Below are 22,905 nucleotides of genomic sequence, written 5' to 3'. Positions count from 1 at the left end.
GAAAAACAGTCATACTGTGAACATTTTATTTACTATCCTGTTAAGATTGCATTTACAATTATAATTTTAGAAAGATTCAACAAAGGTCCTTTGTACAGTTATTTTCAAGCAACACAAAATTGCAAATAAAGTATGTACAAAAACATTAGAATAATGTAAATAAATGTGTAATCAGTGACATGTTTGTTTGTCCAGCTACACCGACATGCTGCAGTCATTAGATAATTAAAACTGGTTGACCCGCACTTAAAACCACGTTATGGAAACTACTCTTGCTTTCAGAGTTTATGTGATGTGTACTGCTCAGATTAAGATAAAGTTTGATATGGGAAATTACAATAACGCAAATAATCCACTGAGCCTCATACTCTTAACAGAGGGATGCAAAATTATGGTCGTGCTAGTGCCAAGGGATGTACAGACACTCAGGATTCAGACTGCTTTTAAATAAATAAAAAGGACTAAGTGATCCGCCTAATGAATGCAGCATGTCAATATTCTTGAAATGCACGTCGAACAGTCAATAACAAGTTGTCAGTGAGGTTACGCTCAGCAAAGAGAAACAGCTTCTCTTCAAATGCCCGGTCAGGAATAGAAAATGATTCATATACTATATTATCTCCATAAAAATAATCAAATTTAACTTATAGCATGGCTCTGCTGCTGTGAGACACATCCTATCTTTTTCACCGACTTTGTTACAGTTTGTATGTACAGGAAATTAAAATCTTCAGTAAAATAATGTTATAGAAACAACGTGAAACAATCCCTTTGTGTACATCATCCACAAACCGCTTACAGTACTTTTTGCTAACACTGCAACTTGAATGGACCAATTGTTGTGCTTGTTTTAATACTTACAGTAAACACAATAGACCCAAAACAATGTAAAAACCAATTTAAAATCAAAATGTCTTAGTTAACAGAAGGCAATTGTTCAACTAGTACACTTGAATTAATATATTAATAATTTAACAATGATTCAGTATCCCTACCTGTTGACTTGGCTGCTTACTGACAAACAGCCTCATATAGTTTGCTTTAGCTTCTGTTTTCCTGATTCTGATTAGCTAGCTGCTGTTCATCTTCCCCTCTGTTGCTCTCCCTGAAGATCAATGGAACACTTCCTGACGTGATAAAAGTCCGTACATATAAATAAAATACACAAGCAGTTATGTCTAAAAAAAATGGCATGCCATTGGTCCTTTAAATACTGTTCAATACGCAGGCTGGAATGCTTTTAGATTCTTTTAATACCTGATATAGTATAAGTGACGGATAAAAATGCTCCTTCCGGACACAATAAATAACTATCCTTCATATAGTGCAGTAATACAGTACTCACACTAAACCTACAGTAATTGCACAATAACCACATACAAGCGGGCTGAAGAAAGAGCAAACCACCCACCCCTCACCCGCCACTCCCACCCACTCAAATCAACTGATTTCTTCCATCTTTCTGTCTATTCTTTGACGTTCTGCATCTATTGATCCAGCTAACATACATGAATACCAGGGTATTTGCAAGAATTTAACATCACGTGGGGTTCAAACATGAAGCACCGAGGAAGACCAGTCCAAACAGAGAAAGAGACAGCTCTCTGGAGTGCAGTCCAAGGCAAAATGGATTAAGATCTGCATTTAGAAGGACAGTCAGCTACAGGTAGTTTGGTTAATCCAGTTAATAATAAAAGCTCAGTTGTGAGCAAAATCACTGCAGATGTTTTCACTATGAGGCCTCAAACTGGCATCTCCCTTTGACTTATGCTGTGAGTATTTTTCACCAGTTGCCAAGTCATTCATATCAGCTTTGTGGAAACAGACAGCCAAAGCAATAATACTACGAGTTTAACAGTACAAGACTAGTCTTGAGTGTCAGGCTGTATCAGTCTCACTGTAGGTCATTTGGACAGTCTGCTTTAGCTTGTATGTTGCAGTTAAAGACTCTTGTGGTGCCCATGTGTGACTGGGACAGAATGTGTATGGGGGGGGTCTTTCCATTGGCAGTGTCTCTTGGAAAGAAAGCAGTGAGACTCGCACTCATATCTTCCTCTTCCACATTCACTCTTTCTCTGATGAGTTCTCTGAAGTGACAGTTTCCTTAGAGTTCTCCATCTGATGGTGGCAAACACAGCTTGAAGAGCCTGTTGAAAAAGAAAGACTTTAAGTGGGGGGGAACCCGGCTCGTTTAAGAACAGGAATGGTATAATACACCGACGGAGTGGGAAGCGGAGTCTGGAAGTGGTTTTATACTGTACCTTGGAAACGATGGAGGCATCTGGTCCATTACCTTGAGGTTCTTAGCAGAGAGCTCAACTCTTGCCCCCTGGCAGAAGAGAAAACGTATGCTATAAGCTCTGCAGTGACCATGTCATAGTTAGGTCAGTTGCCAAGCATGACTAAACCTACTTGCTTAAAGTCAGAGGATTTGATTAGATATAATTTTTCCAAAGATATCCTGGTAGTAGTATTTCATAGTTGAAGGTGTAGATTAGGTGGGAGACATTTTTGGTCAGAATAGTTACTCTTACAGTACTCCCAGTACTCTGGGGCTTGGTGATTAAGTATTCTAATTGTCAGTTGTCAAGTTAAAGTGCACCATGACAGCGTGATTACACACTGTAATCATTTGTTATCATGATCATTTACAAAGTGATGGTGTTAAAAAGGATAATTCCAAGTAAAGTGTACTACATGAAAACTAAGTCATTGTTATTAATATTGATATTGTAATAACCCATTCAACCATTTTGTAGTCCAGTGCTTATGAAAGTAAATAAGTAAAGTGTAGAAAAAATAGACTTTAGTGGCGAGGGCAGAGGGATCGCCAGAGGGATCTGTACTGGACTTCAGTTTGAGACTGACTGCTTCCTGCTCCCAGGTTTACCTGTTTGCGCATTATATCCATGGTCTGCATGATGCAGCGTGGCATGAGACCGTGGTTCCTGGCTAAGATCATTGCCTGCTCCAGTGTCACATTTAGGGTACATCTGCAAAAAACAGAAAGACCAAAGGTGAGCGCCATGTGGGCTTTTATAACAAACACACTGACGTCCACATGTCCTCCTGCAGGACACCCTGAAGAAGAGATTAACCCAAACTATGAGGTTCAGCGTTGCATGTCATCCACTCTGCACTGTGTGCATCTTAATTCCTGCTGACACTCTAGTGGCACTACACAAGCAGTATAATAATGTTGGCGTGTTGCCAGGCTGACCTCTGCATGCCTGTACCACACATGGTGATGTGGCAGGCTCCCAGGCGGTTACACAGCTCAGAGGACACACACAGCACGCTGACACCTGACGGGTGGCCTTGGGCAGCCGGGCGCGCATTGATGTAGGACTGCATTAGTCGACAGAGGTCATCCAGTGTGTTGAGGGGTCGCAGCAGCTATGAGGAGGAGAGAGTGAGGGTTGGAGCGGGTCAGCGGCAAAAGTGGAATACTGATAAAATACAAGAGAATATCACAAAAGCAGTCATCTTACCAAGTTTAGACTACTGTTGAGTGTTAAAATTTGTATTTTATGAAACCAAGCAGAGGAAAAAGTCACTTGTTTCTTACATAATTTCTTCAGTTCTGTCTCAAGACAAGTGACAGTCTAAGTCCCCGTGTCCACATAGACTTGTTTTCTGAGCACTAGTATCTTTTTGTCCCAACTGTTCCCAATAAAGAAAGAGAGCTTGCAGCAGTATACAACAGCCTAGACAAAAAGTGCTGCAAACAGACTCTTTTGCACTCATTTGTGTAGTTTCTCCAAGAGCTCCTAGTTGAAATATCTTTTCAGAAGGCTGCTGGGGGCGTCACTGTTGCTCTCTTTCAGGGAATCAGTCGCATATTGGATGGGGTGGGACTCATCACCGATCACCATAAACAGGAAAATGAAGGAGAAGCTCAGTTGCTGGAGCAGATCAAACGGGCAGTCGATGTTCCTGGTGAGTGTTCTGTGTAGTCAACCCTCTGTTAATCTAGCATCACTTCAACCAGAACCAGCATTTTATTTCCTCTCACTGCACAAATGCTTCATCTCAAGCACTCCCCAACCCACAGTGCTTTTCTGACAGAAAAATGCACTATCTGGACACGGGTTTAACAACATGTAAAGAGTTAAGTTACTTAAATTTAGAAATTAGACAAGACAAAAAGTTTATTCCTATCAGAAACAAGTGAAATTATCTCATGCCACTTGATATATTTCCAATATTCAATACTCGACTAAGTAGAGTAACTGACTTGTTAAGGTGGTGCAGCAGCAGAAATACAGGGAAACCATCTAAATAACACAAAAAGCTTCAACTCTTTGCAGTCTTTCAAAATAAATCTCTATATTCTGAAACTACTGTGTATTCTATTCAGTTTTAATCACTGGAAGCTATTTCAGCTACGGTCAGTTCAGAACACTAGGATTTTCAGGCTCAGATGGAAGCAGTTTCTAATGTGTTGAGTAAGTGTTGAGGTTAGTTGGAGTTAATGTTGGGAGTCTTGACGAGCTAGTGGGGGTTTCCAGTGGAGGGAACAGGACACCAGTTCATCTTACTTTTGAAATGCTTGGTTGAAGGTCTCTAAGTTCAAGGCCCAGTATCTGTGCTTGCATTTATATTCAGTCACAACATTACATAAAAAATGTACTTATGTTACAGAGCAGGGTATACGTATGTTATATCAATAGATCATATAGATCATCACATCAATGCCCACAGCAAAAGGAATAAACGGGAATACATCAGAATAAGTATATATTTACCTGGTCTATCTTCATTGCTGTGGTGTTTGAGTCTGTAGGGAGATTGGACTTCTCCAAATAGAAAGCCCTGTCAGGACAAAAACAGATCTATTTCAGTTTTAAAAACTCTCCATCTACTTCGGAAATCTACAGATTTTTTTCTCCGCTGACTCAGTCTGTGTGAGAGCTGAGTCATCTAGCATCTAGAGCACTTCACTTTATAGAATATGCATCTGCTGCACTACATGTTTCATCATTTATTAATTCATTTCATAGAATTAGTATGCGCATATCAGAAATCATGACCATATTAACAAGCTGTTAAATACGCGAATATAAAACAGGTCAGTAGGCAATAACAACAAGTCTAACTCGTGCTGATGTCTGGGAGAGGGTAGGTCTAAAGGAGCCATTTGGCATGACTAAGTGAGCAACTCGTGTAGCCAACACAACCCTGTTAGTTGATGCAGGATTTTCTTAGGGGCAGGTCTACATAAACACATAGAGAAACTCTTCTCACCGTGAAAATTCTAGACCTTGAAAATAGTTTATTTAAAAAAAGAAAAAGAAAACAGTGATCGAAGCATACTTTCTGCTCCCTTATGCAACACCACAGGCTGAGCTCTCCCTTTAAGGTGAAATATATATCCTGAGTACTAGTGAGTAAGCCACTGGAGGGCTGTGATGCAGTGCACAGCATAGTGTACCTGAGTCTGCGGTAGTAAGCTTTGACCTTCTCTAGTGAGACAGCGTTGGTGCGCTGTTGGAACTCCTCCATGGCTGCGCAGTCCTGCTGGGACACTCCCTCTGGACGATCCAGTGCTGGATAAAACAGGCAAGAGGCATTTAGATCAACACACATACACACACATTTATATGATAGCATGCCCTCCAACTTTGATCCTCACCACTTCAAACCCCATCCTTATCGCTTAATAATCGCTTAATATAATTTTAATGTTACTTAACCAGGCTTGACTATAACTCCTTGACTCCTTGACTCTAAAATAACATTATGAAAAACTGGTGATTGCCCAAAATCATCTGCCTTGGAGGATTTTTTTTTTTAAAATCTATGCGAGGACATGTGGTGTTCACAGATACTGTAAATTCTCAAAAACCTCAACATCTGCAAAATCACAAGTGCATCATAACATGCATCAAAGATTATTTCCAGTAGAGGGCAGTGTTCATCCTAAGATCACTGCTGAAGGGCTCTGAGGGCTCTGCGGACAGCAGTTCATTCCACCCTGAGCTACACGAGAGCAATAGGAGCTCTCTCATTGGGTTACTGGCACTTGTCTATGGAAAATTAATGACTATTTGGCAGACAGGCTTGATGTATAATGCTACCCATTCATGCCAGCTGAGACTGAAGGAGAACTCAAAGGAGCTTGGCAGCAGAGGAGCACATAAAGGCAGGGTGTTTCAAATGGCCAAAGAAATGTGTTGATCTAACCCAATAAAAGCTACCAGGAAATATCCATGTTTGGGAGGCTGTATAACACATCGAGAGTGTTTTTAAATGATACAATTCAATATACTGTATAGTGCATGTAACTGATTTTCATCTTCTCCGTGAATATGACTCCAAACCTAACAGTGTGACGAGGATTCACTCAGTACTGATTTTTATTTACTGCATACAGAATTTTATTATTAATAATAATTTTATTATTATTGATTTTCAGAATTTTAGTTTTTGAATTCTTTAACTAAAATTTCACTGTTTTGTCACTCAGGTATCCAGCCCCTCATGCCACTGTTATGTTATTTGTTATTATAGTCTACACCTTGTACCCTGGACTGTGCAGTCTTACCCCTGGTGAAGAGGACAGTGTGGAGCTTGAGGCTGCCGCCATTTTGCAGCCGACTGGGCAGCTCGCTGAAGTGACAACTGTCCAGGTACAGGGTAACCCTCAGGGCCTGCCGACTGCCCTCCACCTGGTAAGATACTGGTGTGTCTGCAAAACACAGACAGAGAGATGTTAACATTGGATGGTTACATGTGAGAATGGTAAAATGCTGTGATCGTTAGTTGCCTTTACCAAGTACCTCCAGATATGCTTTGTTTTACTTCAACCACTTAAAATATACAAAAATCAACATTAATAGTGGGTGGTTTACAGTGATTAGAAAAAGCATACATGTCACTATTGATGTGTATTAAAGTAAACACCTTCCAATACACCTGCCGCGGTCAGAAGGGCATTTCAAATATTTTACATTTTTTCCCAAATGTGATTTCTTAAAACCACAATTACCTGAGACATTTAAGGAACTTCATGCAGCCAATAGTGAATGTTCAGACTGAATTGTGTGTCAGTGCACAATAATGGAAAAATGACTGAAGTCCATTTAAATATAACAGTGGTAGTTACCTGTGTGTTAGTCATGTTAAGAAAAACTGCAACAGACATAATGTTATGTCTGCAAGCTGCTTTTAACGCAGAAGCAGCTGGCAAAGAGATTTTCATAATACTTTGAAAGCAACAGAAGAAACTATTTATGCCACTGCCTGGCACTTTAACCTTTTAAATAGCATTCTGTCCTTGAGACAATTGTAGTTTAAAAGAATTTGTCATTACTTGTATGCAGAGCAGTAACCTTTTCTAATTCTACAAACAATGCCTGACCAGTAATAATTTATAAGCTGATTTCTCCTAACATTTTCTGACTGGCACATGAGCAGTTCTCAGAAAATGGAAAAGATGACCTTTTATTGCACGACCTCCAGGGTCAGTGCTCTTTCCAAGAGAACCCAAGTGATAATGCTGTGGAATTGAGGGGCCTTGAGCTCTGTGCTGCTTACATGACTCTATCCCGCAGTATACCCGCCAGCTTGCTGAAGATGCTATTAGCAAATCAATACTGTCCGATGGAAGCTGCCGCCACAAACCATCTGCGTTCACTGCAGCAGTCCGAGCTAAAAACGCAACATCAGCACAGCAGTTTGGTTAAAACCTTTTTCTTTTGTACATCACAGTGGACGAGTCTATACACTGTATATGTATATATATATATGCAGTAAGAATGACCAAGTCAGTATGTGTTAGTGCAGGAACTGCTTTGTGTGCACAATCCATTCTGCTGTGTATGAACCTATAATAATATATCCTTGCTTCATCCATAACTTTGCCCCTTAAAATGGGAAGAGCATGTTGTGCTTTTCCTTTGAGCTGTAATCTCTGCTGGCCATACTGAGGCTGCTGAAAAGAGAACCAATTCTGTTCGGGGTGCACTCGTCCTTTGTATCTGCTGGCTTTAGGGCTTTTGGTAGTCAGGAGGGTCCTCAGTGAAGACAGATAGTGAGGTTATTAAAGGCACAAATACACCCAGGTCTTAAACTTTGTACACACTTGTGTCACGGTGTTCACAGTAACCACTAAGAAAAACCTGGGTGCATACTCAGTTGAAACTTCTGCAGTACACTAATGCCTTTAAATGCTTATTTTGAAATAAATGCTCCAACATCCAAAACCATTCCCATGCACCACAGCACACGCTGCATTTGATGGAAGAATATTACATATGCATAAGAGTATTTAAATTTACTGTTTGTGTGTATGCGTGTGTGTGCTTTCACCATATGTGTTAGTATTGCATGTGCCTTAGAGCATCACTTAAGTTAAAATGAAGGCCATCACAGCATGTCAGGAAGGGACCATCTTATCTGTAATACAAGGATAACGAGGACAAGGCTCTGTCCTTGTTTAAGATGATTTATGGAGCCATTATGGTGTTGTTTTAGCTCCCTATTCAGTCGCTCTTCACTCAAAAGAAACTGAAATCTGTAACAGCAAAGTAGCAATTTCACCCTCAATAGATACCATACATCCACATAATGGAACTTTATTCAGAGTTGGTCAAACCATACAGCTGCCAATTAGCAGCAGTGTGGTTTGAATGGACCAAGTCGGTCTTTGTCGATAGAGTCTCTTACTTGCGACGAGACACTCATCCTCCAGTTGCCTGAAGAACACAGTGACTTTGTCCAAGTCCAGCAGGGCCGCCTTGGTGTCTTCCAGCATGGTCTGCTCCTCTTTCTGCCGGAGGAGAGAAAGAAAGCTCAGAAGCCCTACCAGGAGCTTTAAGACAGCTGCATGGCTAGACGGCCATAAAGAACAAAAAGTGCATACAACAGGACGGTCACTACATTCTGATGTGTGCTTAAAACAGCATCAGGTCAGGACTTTCACCTTATGAAGCTACATGACAAATAGTGACGGCATAAAATAAGAGCAGAAAACCCGTTCTCACCAGGTGTGGTGCTAGTGTGGACTGGAAGTGCAGCAGCACGCCAATAACAGATATTTGCTCCAACCACTTGCGACTCGTCTCCTTGCCGTCTTCCTGGTACTCGCCGGCGTTGTTGAATCGCGACCTCAGTGCCGCCAACAGCTGCTCCGCCAGCGTGCACAGAGCACCTGTGGCAGCCTGGCAGAAGATAACATCCCGTCGCAGCTGCAGAGATGTGTCTGGTGTTGGAAGGATCAGAGAGCGAGACAAGGTTTGATGTCAGAGGCTGATGGAGGCAGTTCTAGGTGTCCAAAGGTTACATATAATCTTCCTCATTACACATGTTGGAGATGCTCCAGTACATATACGTTATTACATTAGCCTGGATCCCCTGAGAAGATATCTCCATTAACTAGCACCATCTGCCACCGTTCACAGATCAAAGTGACTGAAGTATCATGTGCTCTGACAGCAGCACCTCATTCCTGTGCAAACATACAGAGCAACTGACCTCACCAAGGATTTGATCCTGATACGGAAAACGAAAACAATCCTGAAATTCAAGACTTTCAAGAACTATCTAATTAGAACGGAAACTCAATCAATTTAAACATCTGCTTTATCTCTTTGTAATGCAGCAGATGTAATGAAATCACAACATACTGGGCTATTATATTATGCTGTTCATTATTGATCTAAAAGTGGACGTGAGTTGTTGCAAAGCCAATGTGACGAGCAGAGAAGCAAAAAAAAATAAAAATATAACCTCATTAAATGCCATGAAACTGTATTCTTGACATTTTAAGTATTTCTGTTATAATTTAATAATCTTTGAAGATATTTTAAGGACCTGCAGATGTCCTGATGTGGACCTGGCTGTATGTTCATATGATGGATGATCTCATTAGCAAAGAGCTCTAAACTGTTGGACTCATTTAAAATACTCCAGTTACGAGGCCTTTCCTGCTTGAGACTGAACTCTGCTGAACGATTGCACAGACGGTCTTGACAACACTTCTGGTAATTTAATGGAAAATTAGAACTGGGTTTTATCTGGGTTGATTTTGAATATGAACCCAGTTTCCATTAAACACTGACATGTCACTCTACCTGTGCACTTAAGCAGAGCCAGGAGAAGCTGGTTCTTTCCATCTGTATAGGGAGAAGAAAAAGACAGAATGACTGATTGTAACTGTATACCATCACACATACACGTGTGCCTCTGTGCATGTCTGTATGTGTGTGTGAGTTCGACAAACCATCCACAAATCTCTGCAGGCTCTCCACAAGGGTTTTGATTGAGTTGGGCAGGTTCCAAGGGTCCTCCTGGATATTCTTGTGAATAATGCAACGGCAACGAAGAGTCCAATCGTCTGTTTGGCGGAACTCTGTTCACGTGAAAGTCAAAAATGTCATGGCATGATGACCCACCCTCTCACCTTTTAAGCAGTCAACACGCATACAAATAAATACGCACCTGGCTGGCTGTGGTCAGAGTAAAAGTGCTTGGTCTCCTCGCAGGCCTTGGCCATGACAGGTCCTTTGAGTAGGCTGTTGATGGAGTCGACCTGCACGGAGAAATAAAAGAACATACACACACACACGCACACACACACACACACACACACATAGTCATGTTTCCATCACTTCTGAGGACATTACATGGGCTTACATTCATTTCCTGGAGGCTTAACCACCACCTCACCGTAGCAATAAACATTACCTGCCTCATCCTAATCCTTACCTTAACCTCACCTTAAAGAAAGTACTAACCCTTTATTTATTTAATGATTTATGGTATGGGGACTTGCATTTTGTCCCCATAAGTAAGGCGGGTCCTCACACTGCGACTGTGTGAACAGATTTTTGCACACAACTCTGCAACAGCTTCTGGCAAGGGTCTTTCAACACTAACAACAACAACGCTTGTGTTTTCAGCCCCCCTGAGCTGCTGTTTACATGTGGAAAGAACTAAAGCAGCCAGAGTGAGTGCACCCCACGAGGGGAGTCAAAGGACATTAAATGTCGGTAAGAGGAGATGAGAAGATGGATGGATGTGTTTAACTGAGTCCACGTAGGAGTGAAAGTGTGTGCGTGTGTATTTGTGTGAGGAGAAAGAGGAGCGCAAGGAGAGTAAGAAAGGAGATCAAGTGAAAGATGAGAGAGAAAACCGGGATCCTGACCAGAGGACAGAGAGTTGCATGAGGTAACTCAGCCCAGATGTTGACTGATTACTATCACAATCATCTGTTCCAAATGGTTTGGCAGCAGCAGAGAGGGGGGGTTAAAGCTGACGTGTGTGTGTGTGTGTTCTTGTTTCACTGTCTTTCACTTTGAACATTTTTGGGCAGAGTATAAACTCTCAGTTAGTCCTGACTCCTTCCAAGGTGTTGTTTGAGAATATAGATGACTGTGATGCATTGTTTAAATTAGAATTAAACTGAGGTTAGGGTTTTGGAAAAGTGATTAGGGACTCAGATCTTCATAAAATAAATGTACTAATTACCCCAAACTGACCTGGTTGAAAAGGTGCTCGAGGCAGCCATGCAGCTTGTCCTGCTTGTCCGAGGGAATCCGCATGTCGCATGGCAGCTCATCGCCTAACAGCCAAAAAACACAGAGCAAGAGGTTGAGCAGAACACACATTTGGACACCAGCATTCAGTTTTATTTACTTAGTATTAAACATGTCTCTATCCATCCATTCATTCTGGAGAGGGAGAAGGATAATAAACAATTCCTACATCATGTCTCATTATGGGCTGTTTCAGACTTAATGATGATAAAAAAACAAAGTGATAAACAGCAGTGGACACATTCTTGGCTCACAGCAAAAAATGTGACTATGAGGGTTATGAAATGTTGAGTCTAAATTATCTGACCACAGTCACCTCCTCACCTTCTGTAGAAATATCTACAGAATGTCACTGCTTTGGCTTTCTGAGAGCATAACATATGATCGACATAATCATATGTGATCAACATATCATCATTAAAAACTAAAGAGGAATCAAATGTTGGCAAGTAATCATCCATTATTTCTTGTCTTTGTTTGACACACGTTAGCATTTGCGTGCTTCAGCAGACCTTATGTTGTTTATATTGAATATGTTTTGGACGGCCACACATTTTTCTCCTCTTACTCAACACACTGGCTCTGAAATGATGATTGTTTGAAAGGACAAATTCTGATGAGAGATCTGAATGGAAACATCAAACATTTATAGCTCTGTATATTAAGCTCTATTTAGCAAAAAGCTACATCTTTACCTGATCCCATCTCGTCACTCCCCAGGTAAGAGCTGTTACTTCGGACACTGGTGTAGGACAGGACAGAATCCCTGTTGCTGTTGCATTCACTGTAATAATGCGTGCGTGCGCAAACACACACACACACACACACACACACACACACACAAATGCACACAATTAACATTCATTATACAGCACAGAGTTCATTCCGTTCAGAAACCACAGAGAGGATTTGGAAAGCTGTGTCTTGTAATTATGCTGCCAAATAATCCTTCTGATTGTAAATGCCTTTTCTGATTTACAGTATATGAGACCAAAGGTAATTAAATGCTTCTCACAGAAACAACTGCTGCTGGTTTACACAGAGAAGCATTCAGTAAACTGTAGCTGCATTCGATTTCCAAACAACTGACTGATCATAAATGTGTACATTAGACTGGAACACTGAAATGCAGCTCACCTATTTACGCAAACACTTCTACAAACACATTTTTTTTCAACACTGTCAGTGTGTTTTAGCTCAGGCGTCCTTATTCCTTATTCCTTCTTACTGCCGTGTGCAAAGAAGCTCTGTAAATTGCACAGTCTGGTATTTATAGTTATACATTTACGTGATTCAACATGATTACCGGGAGCATGTGGAAGATTTACGTGGCTCAAATTATACAGTGCTTCGAGCGAGCACGCTTGCGATCCCCTGAGTGGAGCTCTGAATGATTCACAAGCTGAATTACCATGACAAATGGCGTATGAGTGACTACGATCTACAAAACTACAACACTGGCTTTGTCTTCCTCTGTTATTACGTGGCCTAGGTGGAACACAAAGTGGTGGTGGGGAGTGGGCGGTGGGTGGTGGGGGGTGTTATAACCTGCCAGTTTATTCTGTGGTCCCTGATGTGTGTGAACATGTGTTTGTCGTGGTGGGGAGGGGGCCTGGTTAACTCGGGGTTTCTGCAATTATGGGCAGACAGTTAATATAACCATCTTTTAGTAGTCTGGCTTGAGTTCTCTGCTGGCATTCATTTACACACTCATACAAACACTCTCTCTCTCTCTCTCTCTCACACACACACACACACACACACACACACACATACACATAGAGGTGATTTCCAAAATTAGCCCACACCTCCTGCCAAAAGTGTGAGCACCACTGTGACAATTATCCTGCTTATAGAAGCGGATCTGGCCTAATGGTCTAAGACTAAACCACACACACGCACACACACACGTCTTGTTCACACTTGCACTGAAATACATCCTGGGTGATGCATTCGCAGCCCTGCATACAGGTGAGAATGCACTCATAAACACACTGACAACACACTGGGATCCCACTCAGAACTCATTAACAGCCACTCTGAAGTTGCCTCAGATTGGAGTTTTGTCTCATTTGCATACTGTCTGCTGCTAAATGTAGTATCTGACTGGAAAATTGACACATTAAGGATACTAAAAATGTCAGTGTGCAAACTGAAACCACTTCAGTTTTGTGTGCTGTTTATGCACATATTACCCCACAGTGCAAAACACAGTGAAAATTGAGAAATTAATACAATGGTTAAACATATTACATGCTGGACGACATAAACACAGCTTGTTTAAGCTGGAAGAGTCCATTAGGTCTATAAATTACACTATTTTTAATGTCAGTGAGTGTAACACCTTGAGCTGGTTTTTAAGAGGAAGCCAAGTAAAAATGTCAGTATTGCATTCATTTAAAGAGAAAATCAATCTGGGTTGAGATGCATTCTGATGCCAGGAGTGAACTGTGATCTGTCTCAGCTCGATCTGCACACACCATGCATTTGTCTGAAAAAACAGACAGAAAGTCAAACACTCTCAACACACTCAAACAAACACACAGGTACACAATAGCAAGTGTAAGATTTATGACAGACGCAATGTACCAGAGTTCAGAACAAACGTATGATTTCATCACACACTTTTCTCCTCAGTTCTTTCTGTATTTCTCCATCTTTGACCCCCTGTGTGTGTGTGTGTGTGTGTGTGTGTGTGTGTGTTTGTGCGTAGAACCAGTCCATTCTGTCCTTGTTCTCACATTATGTTCCTCACAAGCTGTACTCAGCCAATGACCCCCGACTGTTGAGCTCTGCTGTGGCCTGTCACCACCTCAGGCTTTAATGTCGTATTCTCTCAGCAAGATTTAAAAAAAAAAAAAAATCAACACCCACCTCTGGAACACAGTAGCACTTTTCATCACATCCAAAATTTCACAAGTAGAATGATTCATCCATGTGCACTGTGCAGCCTTATACTGCCCCCTTGAACAGAGTTTTTTTTTTTTTTTTTTTTTTTGCAGTGGGCTTCCAAACCCTGAGTAAACACCCAATGGTATGAGTGTGTGTCTGTGCGTGAACCACATATACTAAAGCCTACATTTTCCTTTACATTTTATTGCAATGAGGTAGCTTCACATGGCGTGGCCTTAATGACAGAGTCTGTGAGGAGGCCGCGCCCCAAACATTTGGCTCTATTATACACCAGCCCACCACACCAACAACCAATAAATACATCTTAGTGGGTGGTGGAGGGTGGGACTCAGTGGAGCACTGCCCAGTGAACCATACACACACCGACTCTCTCACACACATAGAAGCATCCGAATGAACTTACAACAAGCAAATGACATAACCAGATCTGACCAAAACATTTTGAAGTCATTTTTAGCTCTCAGTCTCAGTCAAAATGCCATCATCTGGAATGAATTCTAGCCTCCAAAGGGGGTGGGGGTGGGTGGGGAAATAGCATTATGGGTTTGTAGAGCAAAGTGGGACTTTGAATGCTGTTCATACTTTACAGAGTCCACAGTAAAGATACTGCTATATCAAGTAAATATAGATTAGATAGACATAAACAGTTAGTTGTGTTAGAAACCAGGCAGTTCTTTGACAAAGGAAGAACGACAACATCACAACTGTCATTTAAGCCAAGTTGGTCTCAATTCGGATAAATGTACTTACATTCCAACATCAACCTGAGCAACTTCCGAAAGACTGGTTTAAACATTACCTGTACGAGTCCCTGTAGCTCATGGTGTCGTGACCCGAGTCCTCCTGGTCCTCCTCGTTCACCTTGAAGCACACCCTTTTAATGCCTCCTTGCTCCACTTTGTCCTGGTCGCAGCCATCCTCGCAGGGGGTCAGGGATGGTGGCTGACTTGACTCATAAACGAGAGGCTCCCCACCTTCCCCTTGGAGTTGCGTGGGTTCAGTGATAGAGGACAAGAGCCTGAATGAATAAAATAAATTAAAAAATAAATTAATAACTAGACATTTTTAGATTTGAAAGATTTGAAACCACATTTTAAGAAGCATTTCATACAATTAGCGAGAAGTACAACAATATATTTTTGTGGTACATTTTTTAGTATTTACTATTTTAGCTTATATTAAGTTCACTGGAATTAAATCCTACAAATAGTGTCAAGACATTATTATGCTTATATTTATAATTTAAAAGACTGCATGGATGCCTTTACAATTCATCTATTCGTACACTTTGTCACACCCCTTCCTCAGCACAGACACACAATATGAGTCTCTTTCTCTTGATGTTATCCTGGCCTCACTCCCTGTTCCTGTACTGGGCCCGGCCCATAAATATTTTGGGCCTGAAGAATGTTCCTTTTGTAAATCCTCAGCTTTAAACAAGGCAAAGGGCAGACAGACAAAGAGAGGCTGACAAACAGCCTCGGGAGGCTGGAGCAGGGATAACAGCTCCTAGCGTTTTATGCAGAGATTTCTAAATGTCACTGTGAAGGCTACGAAAATAGTCTACTCACATACATACACCAGTGGAATGCCAATATTTGTAACAGCACTAGCTGTCGGAGCTGAAAATATTTTCTCACTGGATATGAGTAACAGTTTTCTTTTCATTTGATATATGACATTTGCCATTGGGGAAGAGACAAATGGATTTATAGACAATAGTCACTTACACATCTATCTGAGCGACATACTGCCTCATCTCCCTTACAGCTACATCCAGGCGGCTGTACAAGTGAATGTAAGCATCCTGGGTTTCTGTGTCTTCCTGTTTGAGCAGGAAGCTCAAACCGCCTTCCCCAAGGCAACCCCGCCGACTGTCCGTCAACCCCTCGCCTCCATCCTGGGACACCTCCCCGCTGCCGTCTGCCTCGTCCCCTTCGAGGCCGGAGCAGTTCCAGGAAGGAGCTCCCATGCTGGTCACACAGTGCTGGGTGTGGGACATGGGGTTCAGTTGTGCTAGAGGAGAGCAGAGGGAGTGAGAATAAACAACATGTTTGCAGTGGGTGAATGAGACTTCACTCTCTGATAATTATATCTACCCCAGATGTTCAAAGCTCTGTGAAGTAACACTCTTGTCTGTTCTCCATTTAGACATGATGAAAACCAACTTTTTAAAGGGAACTTGCAACTGATATGCACAGAGAGAGCAGGCTGCAAAACTGTTTGCTTGGGCTGAACGCCAAACTAAGCTACAATAACCTGAGACATCCCAAAATCTCCAGACGGATTAAGTTCTTTCAATGAACTCAGAAGCATGTTATACGTGGTATTTACACTAGAAGAGGACATGCTGTATTGTCTCAGGTAATAAGCCTTATTCTGAATGCAACACTAAAGACTAGTGACTGACAAAAGAGAAGGACATCACTTCTGTGGCTGATTCCTGGTTGAACTAGCAGAACACGTGCTGAAAAGCATGAGAGCTGAGTATTTCAACAGTAAAACTGCTGGGCAGATGCTCTGCATCTGGTGCTGAGAGGAAAGATGAAAATGAGGGATCCTGGAACAATGCAAGCAATGCTATCTCTCTGCCGTCTAGACAGCTGTACTGTGTTTTCAACTTTGCTGAGAGCAGAGAGGGTTCAGCAGCCGAGCCAAAAGACTAATTAATATCAAGCCCCATCATAAAAAAAATCCAGCCACACAGACAGAAGAAAGGAGACTTCTTCCTGTATCTATGTTTAAAGGATTTTTTAAATGTTTTCCCCTCTTATTCCCTGCCAACATTTCACTCGATTTCCACTCTCTCTCTGTCACTTTTGACCTCTGCAGCAGCAGCAGCAGCATTGAGAGAATGACAGGCATTCCTACGCTGCTGTTGAGGTACCGTCTTTGCTGACATCACTCACTCACTTCTCATGTCAATAACATGATTATGGCCTGGGGCTAATGGAGCCTTAATGGCAAACCACTCATCTAATTTACTGTGGGAATCCTTGTTGAGACCTTATGACTACTGTGGGAGACTGGGATTGACATTCCCCATACTGCTGGGATTTAAATGGTCACAGAGGGTAATTAGTCAAAACGAGCTGGTGTTAAGTGGGTTAAGCTTTATTATCATGAAGGGGGTGGAACTCAGTGAAGCTTAGTTTAAGCAGTGGATATGTGAGAGAGACTGTACTAATGCCCAAATCTTACTGGTCAGAGGTGTATGTGTGTGTGTGTGTGTGTGTATGCGTCTCGTGTGTGTGTGACCTCTACCTTGGTCAGGATCCATGCCAAACAGGGAGTTTTTGCGCCCAAAGCGAATGCTGAAAGTCCTGCCAGCAGAAGTAGTGCTCTTGGGGTAGGAGACCTGCATGAAGTTAATGTGGCAGTTGGTGGGAACAAAGTCCATGCAGCCCAGTGGGTGAGGACGAACGCCAGCCTGCCTGAAAGAAGGCCATGCCTTGTTCCTCAGCTCCAGCGCAAACTGAGTGAAAAAGAAGAAATATTGTGGTGAGCAGGACACAGACATAGTTCAATGAAAGCACAAGCTGCATGGCAGACAGCCCCTTACATTTATAGTTTGTGAAAAATATGAATATAAGGTACATCATAAGGATAGACAAAATGAATGACGTAACGTAACTTCATTCAGGTTTATTACAGACTTTATGTTATTCTGAGTTACAGAAAAATTTAGGTGTCATGTTTTTTCACGTGTACACAGATGAACTAAAAGTATTACAGTTATGGTTGCGAGTACTTCAAGTAAGCATGAGCAAAAAGTTAATAGGAACAATTAGTGGACATTCCTGTATTTGATAATTTACATGAATATGTTCAACAGAGTGTAGAAGTGTCTCCTAGTACCTGCTGATAGCTGCTGATCCGCCGTCGGATACTCTCCAGCTTGGTGTCGCAGATTTGTCTGAACTCGTACTGAGGCATGGTAACCACTCGGTCGCTCTGGGAGATGAGCTGGCTGCAGTTACGAACAAAGAGGCTGTCATCACCTGAAAATGCCTCCAGGATCTGTAGCAACAAGAAATATTGGAAAGAAGGGATCCCTCATTCAGTAAAAGTTTAGAAACTTGATTCAGTCGATTATGTGAGCTAAAAACAGCACTTCTAGTAGCAGCAAGAGTGTATTTTTTTTTCTGCCTAGCTAAACATTCAGCTTTCCAGTACTAACAATACAAACCAAAAGTGATGCCAAAAAGCCTTTTTGCTTCTTTCGGATCCTCTCATAATAGCACAAGTTGAAAAACTATCACTGACTCACAAGCTGGCATGAATATTGTACAACATCCGATTAATCAAGAAAAGTATAACTTGTAGTGCTTTACTATTTAGCTTAAGATAAGACTAGTCCCAGCCTAGTCAAGCGAGCATGAACTGATGAAGCCTCTTGGATAAGAGGTGAAACGTCTGCAAAGACAAATAACTAAGTCCAGTTGCATTCGATTGAATTTCCTTGAGATAGCTTAAGATAATCAAACTAATTTTCCCACAGTTACCTTAGCAGTGAGGCTGAAGCAGCCTTTGGGCTCCACCATCTTCTCCAGGACGTGGCTTTTGATACCGGCAGTGCTGACGTATTCGTAGACTACGCCGTGCTCCAGGTGAACGTTATCTACCGTCATACTGACCAGAGGCAGCTCATCACACAGGGAAAGTCTGCCCAGCTGGTGATCTGTGGAGCACAATTTTTACCTGTCAGTATGCATACTTTCCATTCATTCAGAGGTTTTTGTGTTTAACTGATATATGCCATTTAGAAAACTCAGAAAACGTTGTAGGATAGCAACTACTGCCTGCATGCAGAAAACTTTCCATATACAGAGCAAATGACCCACTACTGCCACGTTTTACTGACACACTGACTATGACCCAACTCAGACGTCATCTGAAAGTAGCAATCTAGGTGGGACTCTAGTTCTGATGTGATGGTTTGAGCAGTGACAGATTAAAAAAAAAAAATAAAATCAATCAAGAAAGCAATCAATATACACAAACACAGCAGAGAGAGTTTTTAAATGACTCTCCCAAGTAACACTAAATTTTTTTTTTTGCTGACTATGAGTCACAAAACAAACTTATTGCTCATAGTAATGGGCATTACATATGCTATGGGGGAATTGAGATACTCTCTTAAATGATTCAGCAGTGACAAAACTCCTTCATCAGAACTTCAGCATCTGTCGTTTCTGATAAAACAAAATCAATTCCAGAGAAAAATCAAGTTTCAGAGAATGCAAAATTGCGCCTTGCCTGTTCCATTGGTGCCGTTCTCCTCCTCGTGGTCAGAGCCATTCTCCACCGGATAAGGTTTGAAAGGGCTCTTCTCATCTGCACCTCTGTCTCCTTCTAGTTCTTCTGCATCCTCAAATGTACGATACACCCACTGACACTGAGAAAAAAAACAGATGAGAGAGAAAATGATCAAGAAGTGACCAGAAAAAGAAATATGTTGAGAGGCATAAAAAAGGAGACAGGAGAGAAGAAACTGAAGCATTTTTACATGCCCTGTGGACCCCTTCCTTCAGCAACCAGGGCTGACTGCACCACCTCGAACCCGACAGTGCAGTCAGCCACATCAACAACATCCTCGTAATTTATCCTGTTGTTAAATGAACCAGCAAATATTTACTGGAACAAGTCCAAACAAGGCTGCTCAGTTGAGTTTGTTTAAAGGGATTTGCCAGAAGAGTAGCTATATAAAACAAAACAAAACAATGCGAGTAAGGAGGACAGCTTACTCCGATTGCAGCCCTTTAAATACTGCATGGAACCAACATGTCTAAACAACCAGATATGGGCTTTGCAGTTTGAATTCTAGCCATCTAACATGGAATGGAAACACTGGTATCCAGTAAAAACTGGTACTTTAAAAATTCTTGCCATAAGGAATGGATGAGAATTAAGAAGAAAGAGTCAAGTTGTTATATTTGTTGCTTTGGGTTACGTTTTCACTGCAGGCAGGATTGTATCTCGAGATGTCACCTGTCACTACATTTGGCCTGCAGCGACAAAGCGACAACCAGCAATTTATGTTTTGAGATCACTAGGGCACCCGCTGCTGAAGCCAAGAATGCAGATTAAGTGAAGAAACACGTTTTGAAGTTTTTAAAATGTTACTAGAGCACTAAGTTGGTGTGGGTAATTGCAGCTAATGCTAATTCTGTTTTATACACCATCTCAGGGCAGGAATGTGGTCTGAGTGACTTCAGTGAGCTATCTCACATTCTCACACACACACTCAATATGTACAGCATGGGACAATGAGGCTTGTTAGGAAATAATTTCTGAATGCACTTTTTTTAAATATATATTTTTTAAAATACAATAATGTTCCACTCACACCACAAAAGTGAGTGTTTGGTTTCATGTATCCCCTCACCGTTTGCAGAGGCTCCTGGTGTGTGTGCTGTCCGGTGAAGTGCTCCAGGACCTCTTGGTAGTCACTGCGGTTGACGTTGTTGCCGTTGACCTTCAGGATGACCTGACCGGGCTGAAGGCCCGCCCCCGCCGCCTCCCAGCCTGCAGTGTGTCAACACGGGATCAAAGGTCACAGTGTGGTATAATTACAGTGGAACTATTTACAACACTTTGGGCTATTATGAAAACATGAACTTGTGGAAAAGTTGTCGAAAAAGAGGAGTTAAAACTGTCAAATCTGTCTCTAATATCAAGGAAAAGTATTTCCCAAAAGGCTTAAATCAGAGTTATTTTCTACAGACCTTTTTTTAATCTAATTTGGTCTCAATTTCCACATCTGTACATAGCCTTGCCCATTTTGATCCTCCAGGAAAACAGAAAATTACTCAGTTCAGTGCCTTAACATGCTGTCCCACACTACTAATGGCTTTACAGCCTGGAAGTCCAATCAACACCTCCATCATCTTCCTTTCCCACCTAAAAATACCAGTGCTGGCATCACTTCCAACCCTGGGTGCCAGCAATTACCTAACCCCGGGCTACATGACCCAGGCATGGATATCACACAGGGGGGCTGATTTAGGAGAAGGAAAAAAACAGCAACTCTGAAGTCATTAAAAAAAAACATTGCTCCTTCAAGACAGAAGAAGATTAAGACTAAGAGAGGAACATAGAAGGAGTGTGGAGAGGGAGGGGGAAGAAGAAAAATGGGGAGAACTGAGAGGGAAAGAAAGCAAAGAAGTCCCCTGAAGAATGCATTCCTTCATTTCATCAATTGGTGGCTTCTCTCTTTGCTGTTTTTGTGTGTGTCCTCCCCTGCTCCTGTCTGGTTTACACATTGGGATTCGTCCACCATTAAACTCGCCATAAATCTGTCATTTTACAAATTTTGAGTCAGTCTACGCAGTGCAAACATCTGTTAAGGAGGTTGTGAGGACAGAGCAGGAGGAATGAGAAGTTTGAGCAAAAGTGTGGGTGTCTTTTCACTAACCTATTGCATTTTTATCTCTGACCACCTCTGTCTGTGGATTTTAAAAGTAGAGGCTGGTCTCTTATGGGGTTTGAACCCTGACTGCAGGCTGTCTGGTTGACAGGTGGCCATAAAAACCTAATAGAGGTTCACTAAAAGCAGACTGTAACAGGTGGTTAGAGTCTAGAGTTACCTCATCCTTCCCTTGAATTTAGCCAGAATTATTTGTCTACCCGACACTGTAAACACTTTCAAAGCTTTTTCTGGCACCGATTTTGCAATAACAAGGTCAGATTTTCACAAATCTGTTCACAGATCTAGAGTGTTGGGGTCATGTGAAAAATACATGTCTCTTGTAACTGTAGTCAAAAAAATATGAATTTAATAACACCAACCAAAGAGCTGTGAACCCGCTAAAACCGCTAAACAGATTACTCTTCCATTACACATTAAAAAGAATGGATTCCTTTTACCTTTTAAAAGGATATCACTCACTATGTCTTTTCTTGTGGCTGTCACTCACCTTTCCTGACAGCGTGGACATGAGGAGGGGCAGAGCCACAGAGTCTGAAGGAGAGGCTGTCTGGATTGTCAGGGATCTTCACAATCCTGGACCAGAGAAGACGAGTCAGACCAGCGTGTGTGACCACCCAATGCATGTGTGTAAACCAGTGTGTTTAGTGTGTTTGAGTGTTCCCTCACTCCTTGGCCTTGGTGGCAACCAGCAGTCGCAGGGAGCGTCGTATGCAGAAGGCCTGGCTGATCATGGTCTCCACCTCAGAGAAGGGCCTGAGGAACAGCAGGTCCTCGTTGATGGTGTAGATCTTCCTGCCCACCTGCAGGCCGACCATCTGTGGGGACAGATGGACAGACAGGAGACAAAAATATTGTTATTTTTAGTCTGCCCCTTGTTTCAGCTCCCCCGGAGGGCCCCATTATCACAGTATGAATTTCAGGTGTGATCCCTAGTGTCACAGTGACTTAAACTACTCAGATGAAGTGAATGATTCAAGTTTTTACCTCAGCGACTATTGTGTATTACCTAGGACAAAGTCC

The 22,905-nt window shown here is 41.9% G+C and overlaps 1 protein-coding gene across 1 annotated transcript in view; it reads right to left on the bottom strand.

Moving 5' to 3' along the window:
• Positions 1-12: 12 nt before the first annotated feature.
• prex1 (phosphatidylinositol-3,4,5-trisphosphate-dependent Rac exchange factor 1) overlaps positions 13-22,905 on the bottom strand; it is a 73,698-nt gene continuing 50,805 nt past the window's right edge. Inside the window, exons 18-40 of the mRNA XM_046398227.1 lie at positions 22,552-22,700; positions 22,373-22,458; positions 20,842-20,981; positions 19,713-19,851; positions 18,959-19,134; positions 18,312-18,473; positions 17,718-17,928; positions 16,184-16,469; positions 15,253-15,471; positions 12,236-12,324; positions 11,484-11,566; positions 10,444-10,534; positions 10,226-10,354; positions 10,077-10,118; positions 8,988-9,205; positions 8,671-8,773; positions 6,548-6,691; positions 5,435-5,549; positions 4,749-4,815; positions 3,221-3,396; positions 2,891-2,993; positions 2,262-2,329; positions 13-2,147 (exon numbers count right to left, since the gene is read on the bottom strand). Of these exons, the coding sequence (XP_046254183.1) occupies positions 2,105-2,147; positions 2,262-2,329; positions 2,891-2,993; positions 3,221-3,396; positions 4,749-4,815; positions 5,435-5,549; positions 6,548-6,691; positions 8,671-8,773; positions 8,988-9,205; positions 10,077-10,118; positions 10,226-10,354; positions 10,444-10,534; positions 11,484-11,566; positions 12,236-12,324; positions 15,253-15,471; positions 16,184-16,469; positions 17,718-17,928; positions 18,312-18,473; positions 18,959-19,134; positions 19,713-19,851; positions 20,842-20,981; positions 22,373-22,458; positions 22,552-22,700 (3,039 nt within the window). The 3' untranslated portion in view covers positions 13-2,104. The remainder of the gene's footprint in view (positions 2,148-2,261; positions 2,330-2,890; positions 2,994-3,220; positions 3,397-4,748; positions 4,816-5,434; positions 5,550-6,547; positions 6,692-8,670; positions 8,774-8,987; positions 9,206-10,076; positions 10,119-10,225; positions 10,355-10,443; positions 10,535-11,483; positions 11,567-12,235; positions 12,325-15,252; positions 15,472-16,183; positions 16,470-17,717; positions 17,929-18,311; positions 18,474-18,958; positions 19,135-19,712; positions 19,852-20,841; positions 20,982-22,372; positions 22,459-22,551; positions 22,701-22,905) is intronic.

Source organism: Scatophagus argus, chromosome 8 (assembly GCF_020382885.2).
Source record: "Scatophagus argus isolate fScaArg1 chromosome 8, fScaArg1.pri, whole genome shotgun sequence".
NCBI classification, from domain to species: domain Eukaryota; kingdom Metazoa; phylum Chordata; class Actinopteri; family Scatophagidae; genus Scatophagus; species Scatophagus argus.
This window is presented reverse-complemented; position numbering and strand designations above follow the sequence as displayed.